Source organism: Homalodisca vitripennis, chromosome 1 (assembly GCF_021130785.1).
Source record: "Homalodisca vitripennis isolate AUS2020 chromosome 1, UT_GWSS_2.1, whole genome shotgun sequence".
NCBI lineage: Eukaryota > Metazoa > Arthropoda > Insecta > Hemiptera > Cicadellidae > Homalodisca > Homalodisca vitripennis.
Genome location: NC_060207.1, coordinates 135,848,301 through 135,861,167, shown reverse-complemented (window position 1 = coordinate 135,861,167; position 12,867 = coordinate 135,848,301). Strand labels below are relative to the sequence as shown.

The window sequence follows — 12,867 nt, the reverse complement described above, 5'->3', positions numbered from 1 at the left end:
TTTTAAAATTAATTACAATATGACGTTATAAATCTGCAGTTACTAGAACCGGGGACTGAGCACACGTGTCGCACAAAAGGAAAGTCCTGTTTTATTCTTAGAAGAAAATCTATACATACGTCTATACATATATATTTCATATCTATCGTTAAACCACAAGTTAGGTGGTTTGATAAAAATGTGGGTTATTTATATAATATAAAATGTAGGTTATTTACTTGTACATAATATAAATTTGGGTTACTATATAATAAAACACCCAGCTACAGTATTTTCAAAATGACGTCAAATCAACCTAAACTACTAAATCATATGTGGTTTTAACAGTAACAGGATGCTGGAATTCGACACTAAACATCTGCTTACCACCTGTAAAGAAAAGTGTCGCGATAAACCACCTAACAAAGACAAAAACTTTAAAATTCTCTAAAAACCTTTAACCTTAACAACCCCCACCATCAATCATGGGGCTCATTTTTCCGTTCCCTACAGGAGGGAATATCCAAGGCAAGGCTTTGTTGAGATCATTTGTACAAACATTTGTCCTTTTACACCTGATATATATACTCCTCACGGATTCGTGTAAGATTGTTGGTTTCTCTTCATTGTCATTGTTTATTGATTGAGTGCCTCTTTCTAAGTTACAGCTGTATCATTTACACTAATCGTTTATTCATGCACCCGGTAAATAATATTTAAGGTGCCTTAGTAATTGGTAGATCTGAAAAATAAAATTAACTTGTATTCGCTCTATAACAAAATATATTTAGGGATGTAATTAGGGCATAAATAAGCTACTATATTAAAACAATCAAGTAACTCAATTTTATTTTAGTTTATACTTTATTTACATTAAATAATACATTTTTAAATGATTAACGTAACACAGGTTTATAGGAACAAACTCACTTCTAAATAAAGATTGAATAAATTTACAATAACATGTGTGTTATCAGATACTTGTGTAATGCAAACATTTTATCATATAAACATTATGAGTCAGTGTGTATCACAAATTCAAATAAAATGCTTTAATTTTAATAACATTTGTAAACCTATTACAATTAAATGTATCTACATTGTTTTAAGTCTATTGATGTTGACATTATTAAAATTAATATGTAATGATGAAAGTAGTAGTGGGTAACCTATCAACTGAATGTATCTCACCATCTAAAACAATATTATCCCAAATATTTCATACTACAGTATGTTGAAAAGCTGAGAAAATAAACTAAAAAGGATCAGATGACTGTTGCCAGAATCAGATGTCAAGAGAGAAATGTCAAGCTGGTGTCAGTGTAACTGGCTGTCTCCAGGTCCATAGCACTCACTGTCAGCTCTGTACTCGAGAAAATCAGTCTTGTGAGAATCTCCCGCGGTTTATCCCGTCCGAGTTCCGATGTAAGCTCCAGCCTCAAAGTTCCAACCCGTTGCACACCTTCGTCTGTCACAAACTGAACAAAGTTTGGTTTTAGTTTTATAACTTAACAACATTTGTTTATACCAAAAAGCTGTGTGAGAGAAGGCTACTAAGGGAAGTATTGTAGCTCGATAAAAATTATATAAGCAAGTGGAATTATTACAGAGAAAGTTTGAAATAAAAGATAATAAAGGAAGGTTTTTGACAACTAAGTTTCGTTTTTTGCTGAGCAGCTTAAAATGCCACTTTATGAATTTTCTAGAAAATGGTTGATTAATAAGGAATGTAAAAATTAATATAATTCAAAAATATGTAGGATAGTTTAAACAAATTTCGAAGTCAAAAATGTGGAGAAAAAGCTTTTCACTACAGACAAAAAACTAGAGTATGAACACTGTTACTTTTGAATGAGATGTTTTATTACGAATGTGAGTTGTTATTTTTCAAATGTCATCTCTCGTACAGAACCTTTCCTTTTCCTGGATCTGGTTTTATTGGGATTTTAGTCAACACCATTAGCGTGTTAAATGAACAGCTAAGGACTATGTCTTCCTGTAGACTTACAATTTCTTCACAATGGCCTAAAATAGTTAAAGTTTCAAATCGTAGGAGCTTTCAATAAAATATTATGGAATATTGGAGAGAAATTCATTAATTTCAGAGGTTCTTATATATATATATATATGTATATATATATATATATATATATTATATATATATATACAATATATATATATATATATATATAAAAGAAAACAGTTTCACACTCTAACTTCAGAGCACCATCTTTAAACTTAAATCTAAAATGGATAAAGAGATTGGAATATTTTTCAGTGACTCTCACTTGTCTCAAGATTGTTTGGAATGCGATTTAAAAAGAATATGCTATGGTTTTCTTGCTTTTCAAAATGCAATTGCATGCGAACCCACGGGCAAGTGCTAGTACTCTTAATAACAACAATAATAACGAATATATAATAATGATAATACATGACCCACATCCAAGACTTAGTTATTAGTTATTGCCAAAGAGAATTATGTAACGTTTAATAATGAGGAATACAAGGAATGACTGCACTTTAAATCTATAAAAAAGAGGACACGTAGGAGAAGGATTCAAAATGTTATCTCAAAATGACTATACATGTACAATGTAATTTATTGTACGAGTATTATTATTTATGCAAATGTATTACAAAAATATAAACCCCTTAAAAATGTACACCCTACTTTATAATAACTATTAATATATCAAGGACATAACATTTTCTCTCCTTCTGACCCCTCCCTTCGCCATCTTTCTTTCTGAGATAGACATTGTAAACCTGGGTCCCCTTTCCCCTCTTTAGTTTGTGAACTGATAATGTGAGAATATAAAACAATTGAGTCTTGTTCTGCGCAGTGTTACAATTCCGGGTACGTGCGTAGGATTCCTTAATTAGGCACAAGTTAATACTGCCTTTGGTTATTAACAATCTATGAGAAGAATTTTAGTTTCATCCAAACCTAAAATGTGCTGCCACTTTGAAAAGTTGTGGTTGCATTTTATCAAGCGATTCTTCAGAGCATTCAAATTGCAGAAGCAATCGATTCGTGTAATCGCACAGTAGTTAAGGTCCAGAGAAACATGTAAGAAAGCTTTAGGCGTTAAAGACTTTTCAAAGCGCTTTCTAGAGCATCAAGCATTTTATAGAGCTGACGAATTTATGGCATTCGACTGGGTGACCGTACACTTGGAAGACTGACAAACCGGCGTTGGAAAATGAGGAGACCAATTGGTATTTATGAATGTGGTGAGACTGAAAATACTGAATGTTTGACTGGGGTCCTGATATGTAGTGCTTGCTTAAAATTTGTATAAACAAATATGTCTATTGCTGTACATATTTTGTAATGCCCTTGCAGTAAAAGATTTGAATTTGAATAGAATGAACCAGAAGTATGTGGAAGTACGACAGTAGCGAGTTACCTGAGGTTGGGTGGCGTCTGTACAGTAAATGTGAAGTATGATAACGTTCTGGCTAGGGTTAGCTGGGGTGTATCTACGCAGTACAGACTCTCCTGCATACAAGCTCTGGTTCACGCTCACCAGAGTGTCGAACACGTCGGCGCACCACTCTCGATTGTCCCGCAGCACCAATTTCTCTGTACATACCACAGAGGATAAGTCAAATCAAAAATCAAATCAAATCAAATCTTTTTTATTGCGACGACAATATTTACATTGTGTGGTAAATGTCATGGGTTTTTTTAATTGATTTCTAACATTCATACAACAATACACACTCACACACACAATTTTACAGTTACGCTTCTTCCATCCATCGCCAATGCTACCCACTTAGTACAGCGGAATCTGTCTTCTAATTGGGCGGTCTCCCAGTCGAATTCCAAAAACTCACCTGCATTATATAGAGGCAGTCACCTACTTATGACACCAAGAGGCGTTTAAGGCGAGTCTTTAACGCCTTAGGCGTTGGGGCATCTTTAATTGAATTGGGCAGTCTGTTGAGGAAATGAACAACCGCCTGCGAGGGTAGGCGTTCATAAACCACCGTTCTGTGTCTCCCAGTTCGGTAGTTAGCTCTCCCACGTGTCTTATAAATGTGTATGTCTCGGCCTCTGGTTAAGGCACATTTACTCATACAAAACAAAGTTGTTTCAAAAATGTAGAGGCATGGCAGAGTCAACAGCTGCAATTTCTTGAAAGCTTCTCTGCACGACTCTCTAAATTTGATTTTGGCGATTATTCGAATTGCTTTTTTTGAAGTCTGAATGCTCTTTGAAACTGTGTTTGCGCAAGCTCCCCAAAGGACCACACCGTAAACCAGATGGGGGTAAATCAGTCCATAATACACCGTAATCAGTACCTGACTCGTACAGTATTTGGATACAGATCTCAGAACACAAATTTCAGAGCAGACTTTGGCGCAAACATAGTCAATATGCTCATTCCAAGTCAGCCCTCGATCAAGGTGCATTCCTAGGAATTTAAAGTTTTGGAAAAATAGGAGTCTTGAAGAGCTGACTTCTTCCAGTGTGAAGTCATCTAACAAAATGGCAAGCCCACACTGGTTGCCTGCAGTGCGCAAGGCAAACTTCAAAACGTTTGTTTTTGAAGAGTTTGTTGTAAGATTGAGGCTGTGAAAGTATTGGACACAGTTGTTGATGTCAACAAAAGCCTGTTGTTCCAACACTTCACTTGATGTTGCATTGAAAAAGAGAGTCGTATCATCGGCAAACTACACTAATTATCCATGCAGAAGCGATGATTTTAGATCATTCACGTAAAGGAGGAAAAGCACAGGACTGAGGATGGATCCCTGAGGGACTCCGTAACTCAGTTATATTTGTTTGGACGACTTGCTAGATATCTGAACAACTTGGGATATGTGAGTTAAAAACGAGGTAAGCCATTTAAGAGGCACGCCTCGAATTCCGTGAGACTCAAGTTTGTACCGTGGTCAACGTAGTCGAATGCTTTGGACAGGTCTAAGAACACACTCATTGAGTGGTTACGACCTTCAATCCCTTCTACAGTCATATCGACAAGACTCACGACTGCGTCTGTTGTCGATTTGCCCTTCCTGAATCCAAATTGTTCACTTGAGAGCTGATTGCATTTGTCCCAAAACCAAAGCATTCTTATGAGAAAAAGCTTTTCAAAAATTTTGCTCAGCACTGGCAAAATTGAGACAGGCCGGTAGTTAGTGATTGAAGTTGGGTCGTCCTTCTTGAAAATTGGAACAACTTTAGCAATTTTCAGGAGAGAGGGGAACACTCCTGTTTGGAATGAATAGTTTACCAATTGAGTTAAAGGACTCACTAAATGCTTGCAGCATTTTTTATGAGACACGGGAACATTAGATTGAGGTAATTTGATATTTTGGCTGGGAGCTGCTGAATAATTCGGTGAAGCTCATCCTCAACGACAGGAGCCAACGCCATTGACGATGTGGGGCTCTGTCTTCGCGAGGGGCGTACTTGGGGTTCAGATGGCCGAGGACCCTGCCCACCAGCAACGGATGCGAAAAATCCATTGAACTGATTGGCAATCTCTGTTTCATCCTCCACAAGCCTACCCCCAATTTTAATTTTAATTTCTTTGTGAGCTTTTGTTTTATTGTTAATGATGCCCCAAATTGTTTTTGAAACGTTTTTGGAAGTGAGAATAGATTTTGAGACATCATATGCTTTTGCGGCTTGGATCACTCACCTGTGTTGTTACAAATTTCGGAAAAGAATTTTAGTTTCTCCCTTGAAACTAAAATACCCGTTGTAACCCAGTTGTTTTTTTTTTTTAAATTTGTGCGCAAACATTGATCGTTTTTGTAGGGCAGCAGATGTTAATGTAGAAATTTAGCGTTGTTAAACAATTTAAAATTGCTGCTTTACAGGTTGATGTGAATTTAGAAAATCCCATCTTTCGTTAGAGGGAAATGTTGAGGTGAGCAATATTTTCTGGCCTTATGTCTCATACTGTTTGCCTAATTTTGGGCTCCCTTTTGAATTGTACCCCATTAATGACGGCTTCTTGGCCATAGTGGTCTGAAATAGCTGTATTCACTACAGACACTGTGACACTTGGGTGGTTGGTTATGATGTTGTCGATAACCGATTGTGTTGTAGTCGTCACTCTCGTCGGAGTCACGGCTCACTAGGATTTAGCCAAGGTATATATGCGTAGTACAGACTCTCCTGTGTACAAGCTCTGGTTCACGCTCATCAGAGTGTCGAACACGTCGGCGCACCACTCTCGATTGTCCCGCAGCACCAATTTCTCTGTACATACCACAAAGGATAATTCAGCACTGGCAAAATTGAGACAGGCCGGTAGTTATTGATTAAAGTTGGGTCGTCCTTCTTGAAAATTGGAACAACTTTAGCAATTTTCAGGAGAGAGGGGAACACTCCTGTTTGGAATGAATAGTTTACCAATTGAGTTAAAGGTCTCACTAAATGCTTGCAACATTTTTTATGAGCCACGGGGACATTAGATTAAGGTCATTTGATTTTTTGGCTGAGCTGCTGAATAATTCGGTGAAGCTCATCCTCTACGACAGGAGCCAACGCCATTGACGATGTGGGGCTCTGTCTTCGCGAGGGACGTACTTGGGGCCCTTCAATTTACGGATCAGGTATTTTGGGATGAACCTGTCGGTCTGACGAATACAGCAACCTGATGAATAACCCTCATATACATCAATAAATAAACAACAATGGAACAAAACACACCGGTATGCAAACAAAAGGTAGTGAGGTTGGTCATAAACTACTCGTAGATTTAGCGAAAGAGAGTAAAAAAGTAAAAATAAACAATGACGTCCTTACAAAAAGATTAGAATAAGCAATGAAGAGGATAGCAGAATTAGAAATAACATTTATAGGTGACAAAACTCTCTGCAGCAAATGCAATATTCTGCAGGAAGAAACGTAAAAATGATTGATGCAATCAGATGTTTGGAAGAAGAGAAAAATACACTGATAGTAAATTTTTGAAATCAACAATCCTCTCTTCTACTGTTCTTCAGCCAGTAAACACCCTAACAACAAAAAACATCATATGCTGTCTAGTCTATCGGAGGACGATCAGAGTACATTCACAACTGTAAATAAGAAAAAGAAAAAAATCAGGAAAGAAAAGAAAACACAATTTGATAAATGGTAAAAAGCGGAAAAGAGGAATCGACAAGAATCTAACAATAATACTGCAGAGAAGAAAAATGACATATCCTGGACCAGCAAAATATAACACTGGTGGAGGACAGCCACTGCCGAGGTCTCGCAGCGCACATTAGAAGTTCTACTAGCGGGCTGAACAAGTCCATCGCCAGATTTCTAGACATCGCTCCCGCTTCCACCCCTCCACCTAACCATGCTTATGTGATCCTGGCCGGAACGAGTGACTTGGCTGCCGGGAGACATGAAAACATCCTCCGTCACTGCAAGAGATCCTTGAGAGTCTCCTCTGCTAACCAGATACGACCTGCCTCTCGCCAGCCCTGTCTGTGAAACCGCTCTACTGGCTAATAACTGAATTGACTAGCTACAGTCACCGACATGAGGGCCTCGAGTTGTTGGATTTAAGCGACTTCAGCAGAGAGCACTCCATGACGCATGGCTTGCACCTGCAAGACACAGAAACCCGACTCCTGGCCGACGTCATTGTCAGAGCTCTGGTCCACTCCTTAACTCGCCATAGTGTCGCCCCGAGACCTTCACAGATGAATCTACATACAAAGTCAGATTATTATATTTTTTTTTAGGAAACTTGCTTCCTATAAAAGAAACGAATCAATACTGACTCATTAAAAATTTAAAAAATCGAAACAAATAAGACTGCTTCATCAAAACACACAATAAGCCACTAACAAACTTGACGAACCTCAACTGATTTCGTCTTAAAACGATATTTATTAGCAACATTATTTTAGAATGTAGGCGAGTTTGTGGCATATAACTGGGAGACCACCAATTTAGCTGACTGGCACCGAAGCTGGGACTGAGATTGAAAAATTGGCGAGTGGTTGACTCAAATGAATGTACATTTAATCATTGTGTAATCATCGTTTGAGTAAAGAAAATTGTGGTGTGCGTGTCAACATTATCAGTTGACTTTTGCAATAAAAGATGTGTTCTATTCTACTTTACAGTCCTCTTTATTAACAAATCTTCGAATAAATGAGGAGTACGATGTGACTAAAACATTTTAAAAATACTTTTATTTATCATTGAGACTTAAAGTTGTCTTTGAAATAAATCCTGAGATTTAAAACTACACCTATGGTTGGTGAAATTTTCACTTCTGCTATTTTGTAGGCTATTCTGTCTCAATCCTATTATTCTCTTTATAAATTCACATTACATCAATTTACATTGTTTTTATTATATTTAATCTTAGCAAACTAATTTTAATTAAATCATTATTGTTACTAGTAAAAGTATCTTATATGCGTTTGGAAAATTTTCATTCTAGCTTAATAATTTGTATTACCTACCTAGAGGGTGGATACCACGCTGAAACGGTTTGAGAACACCGATGCCATAAGTGTGTTGAGACTTTCGCATGATAACCACTTCAGGATTGAGTCCATACAGAACAGCCCCTTTCAGAACACAGAGAGCTACGCCCTGCAAGACAAAAAAATCGACTTTAATGATGGAAATGATGGATTAATCTTATTCTTCATAGAGTGATGTTACACCGATAGAATTTTACAGACTTGTTCTGACATTTTCAAGAGAATATTGCACATACCTATTAGCAATATTGTCATTGACTACCCCAGGGATTGAACTCAAGAAGCTGAAGGAGTGATTGTTCTAATTTAAAGCGAAATATTGTTTAAAAAAATCAAAACTTTTTAAATACAATCAATATCAGAATATGGCAGTTTAGCTTACCTGAGGAATTATAGGAGGTGGAGCATTCAGTTCTCTCAGTTTTTTCCGTATTGCTTCTTGTAGTAGGCCTGATTCAGCAAATCCTCCAACAAGAAATAAGTACTTGGAAGATTCTATTACTTCTGGAGCTGTGAGTACTCCCTCGACGTGCTGCAAAGAATTAGCAAGTTGGTTACTGTTGAGAATTGACAAACACAGATTGTAAATTATTCTTTTTGTATATAGTATGTAGGATTCAGTGAATCCTCTAACGAGAAATAGGAATTTGAAAGTTGGGACTTGACTCATTTTAGAAGTAGTGAGAACCTCTCCTACAGTTACTACATGTCCAGTTGGTTAGTGTTGGAAAACAACACATGTTCTACATTATTTCTCTTCCATGTATCAGACCTGATTCAGCATATTCTTAATCACCGAATAGGTTCCATTCTTTCTTAAAATATTCTATTACGTCTATAACGCTGTGGACTCTTCATCATGATTGTTGTGGTGTTTACTAGCAAAAGAATCTAATATTGTAGTCATCGTTTTTTATTTAACAGACTAAACTAAATATTTCCTTCAATGAAAATTTGTTGCTTAGAATTCAACTACTTATGGATATATTGTCAACCTGTAAAAGGTTTGTAAACTGGTTAAATTGGGAAAATTCAATTACAAATAGGTTATAATCCTTATTAAAGAATTCTCATTCAGAGAATGTCTAATGATAGGCAAACGTTCATTTATTACTAAATTCTTTCAGCTAGGTAATCTGTTAATTGTTATTTTTGGAATGAACTGTGAATATTTTTTATCCTTTTTATCTTTTGTATTGTTACGATGCGATGTTTGAAAAGCTGTGCCAAACGACGAAATGTTGGTTGAGGTTATTTACGTTATGTAAAAGGTAGTAATTTATTACAGTAAAGTGATATAAGGCTGTTGATGTACCTTGGTTATGTTATCAATTGTGGGCAGAAACAGTTCTGACATCAGCTGAGCACTAATGCGCAACATCCCCTGTGTCGACCAGGTCAGCTGAGCGTTGTTATATTCTTTCACTGCGTCTTTAACCTGAAGGAGACAAAACCAGGAGAATTTACATTCTTAAAAGCATTATCACTCACAACAGTTAATGTTTTTGCTAATGTTTGAAAGTGCTTGAAAACCTAAAAGATTCCCTAATTATTCATTTACGTAAGAATGACAAATTTAGTGAATAAATCCCGTTTTTATCTATTATAAAATAAAATTCACCTGTTAATTTTATGAACACAAGTTCATTTGTTAACTATTTTGTACAATACTTCTTATGCATGTTTCTCAACCAGGTAGAAATCCTTGTGAATATCTTTTCTAAAATTATCTTGAATAACTATGTGAAAGTACGAAAAAAATGAGTTTAGCATACCGTTACCTGTATCTGAGATTTCCCTATTTCCATATAATTCATTCTCATAAGAACGACGATCCTACTGAACGACATTCCATGCTATAGATAAGATATACGACTATAATAGAATCAACTGGCAATTTTTTATTGATATACTTTATTTTCTTAACTATTTACGATATGCACTTAATGTTACTTTTGATTATATTAATTATACAACTAATATAATCAATTATATTACTTTTGCCTTAGATATGATGACAATTTGAACATGAAATGTTTGATTATTTAGTAAAATGGTTATTCCTGATTAATTTTGATTACGATTTCCAAGTTCAATGTCAAGAAAGATCTTCTCTGTACAATTCTTTGTCAAGATATCATACACGCCTGTTTGTGTCTGCCCATATGAGCGTCTGCGCTAATTTTGTACCAACCTGTCTTCCAGTTGCACTCTGGTAGAAATCAATGAAAGCAAATGGCAAAGATACATTGAGAGATGTGGACCGAGACGGTAACACACTGCGTTTCCGAGATTCAAAACTCAGCATGAGTTCTGTGTAAGCAGCTGGTCGCTCCTGTCGAAGCCTCGTCATGAAAGAGAACCCAAATACAGATCCAAGAAGACGATCAAATTCCTCATCAACCCCTGCAAAAACATTTGAAGGTCATTCATTATCTTTTGATAGCTCCATCTCACAAGAGACATGGGCGTTTGTATATAAACATATATATTTTAGATTAGGTTTTATTTAATCATTTGTTCCCATGAACCGTAGCTTCGTACTTTCTCAAGTAAAAATTGATTGTATAGTCTACCATACAAGTGGATATATATTGTACGGTACGTAGAAAGCGTGGGATCTGATTAATTGGCTGGTTATTCGCGTGCCGTCTCATATCCAAAACTGATCCTATAGTCGTCCATCTAAGAGGACATTTATCGGAATGCAGCAAGAGTAAGAGTAGAGTTGTTATACTCGTAATATTAATTCAAGATCCAAAAGTTTAAAATCCGATGTTAATTATAAGTTGCTCAGTTTCCTTGGTCACTGGTCTTAAGGCGAGAATCGTCAAAGATCGAGAATGGGCGAGACAAAGGTAATTTATTATATACTAGTATACACTTGACCCACTTCATTGAAGAGTAGTGTAGTGATAAATATAGTTTTATTACAATATTGCATATATTATAACATCATATTTTTTAATAATATTCTTTATTTTGCTTTGTTACGAATACATAACTATTAAATCATAGTTAAAGCAATCCATCACAAAAAGAACCGGATACAATAAATTTGTCGCTTTTCGGTCTAATAGCGGTCACTCCAGAACAGGAGAGTTACATTATTATATAAACATGTTTGACTACTGATGATAATTACATGATCTGATGATACAAATTTGACCAACGCCATCGAAAATGAGTTTGTTGAACGAGAACGCACAGTATGTACCAAATTAAAATATATCAAACAAAGTGTCAATATTTGCATAAATACAATATTAGTTTAAAATGCATGTTAATTTTAATTGTGTACATTTCCGTCGTGTTTAAGGTGTTTGTGATTTATTTTAAAATATAAATTAAAATTAAAATAGATTATATTACATTAGAATAAACTACGATGCTTTATCAATATATAGCATACCCTATCTTATCTATCCTATGTTTCAATAATTACAATGTCAATAAGACTCCATCTTGTGACAATTTCAAAGAATTTCATGCATTTTAGAGTATTAAAACAATTTAATTCAATAAGCATGTTTGTTTAACTATAACTCAAGTGAATGTTTATGCTTTCAAACGGTTGTTGAATAAAGCTATTAAAAATGAAAATGCAAGCTTCTGTAAATTAATGTAGTACAAATGTGAAAGACGTCACGTGATTTTATTGAAAGTAATCTATTTTAAATCTATTTTCTTGCTATTTCATATTCTAATTGGCTTTCTCTATATTTCCCTGTTTACTTTATATGACGAGACAGAACTAGTATTATATAAAACATATCAAACACATACATTATATTCAACCAATTTCAGGTTTTTTGAACCAGTTTACGAGTTTACCTACACTCCATTTTAGTCCCGAGAGAAATGTAAAATCTAGGATGGTAGTTTAAAAATACCCCTTTTTAATACCTCAATTTATAAGTTTCCCTTTTAATTTAGATTTTACTACTTTCATTATTTGTATAACAATTAGTTTTCTTTCAAATTGGCTTGATATAATTTCTTATATTAAATTGTGATAATAAATGAAATAATAAAAGTAGTCCTTTAAATTAACGACTATCTTTTGCATCAACATGTCGTGCCGATAAAATCGGCGATCGATGATCGCATTGCCTCTGACATACGAATTATTATTGATTATCATTCAATTTAATAATACTATAAATCACTGACATTCGTTTGGTGTTGTAATCATGATATGATCGCATAACAAAGCTAAGTCTATTACTGAACATTGTTATTAATAACACAATTAATTAGAGTGTTGCCACTCTCCACATTCATAAACTTTTTCTGGTGTTCTTAAATTTCTAAAATTTACTCTTGACATTGTACAATTTTACTTTTTTTAATATCGTTCTAACAATTTACAGTCAATTGATCTTTAATACATCTTGTATATAGCTTTTCTTTTGTTCGTGC

General features: G+C 35.2%; 1 protein-coding gene across 1 annotated transcript in view; it reads right to left on the bottom strand.

The window, feature by feature from the left end:
• Positions 1-822: 822 nt before the first annotated feature.
• LOC124371799 (heat shock 70 kDa protein 12A-like) overlaps positions 823-12,867 on the bottom strand; it is a 31,350-nt gene continuing 19,305 nt past the window's right edge. The window contains exons 10-15 of the mRNA XM_046830156.1: positions 10,640-10,851; positions 9,761-9,883; positions 8,828-8,977; positions 8,422-8,554; positions 3,393-3,568; positions 823-1,457 (exon numbers count right to left, since the gene is read on the bottom strand). Coding sequence (XP_046686112.1) covers positions 1,272-1,457; positions 3,393-3,568; positions 8,422-8,554; positions 8,828-8,977; positions 9,761-9,883; positions 10,640-10,851 — 980 coding nt within the window. The 3' untranslated portion in view covers positions 823-1,271. The remainder of the gene's footprint in view (positions 1,458-3,392; positions 3,569-8,421; positions 8,555-8,827; positions 8,978-9,760; positions 9,884-10,639; positions 10,852-12,867) is intronic.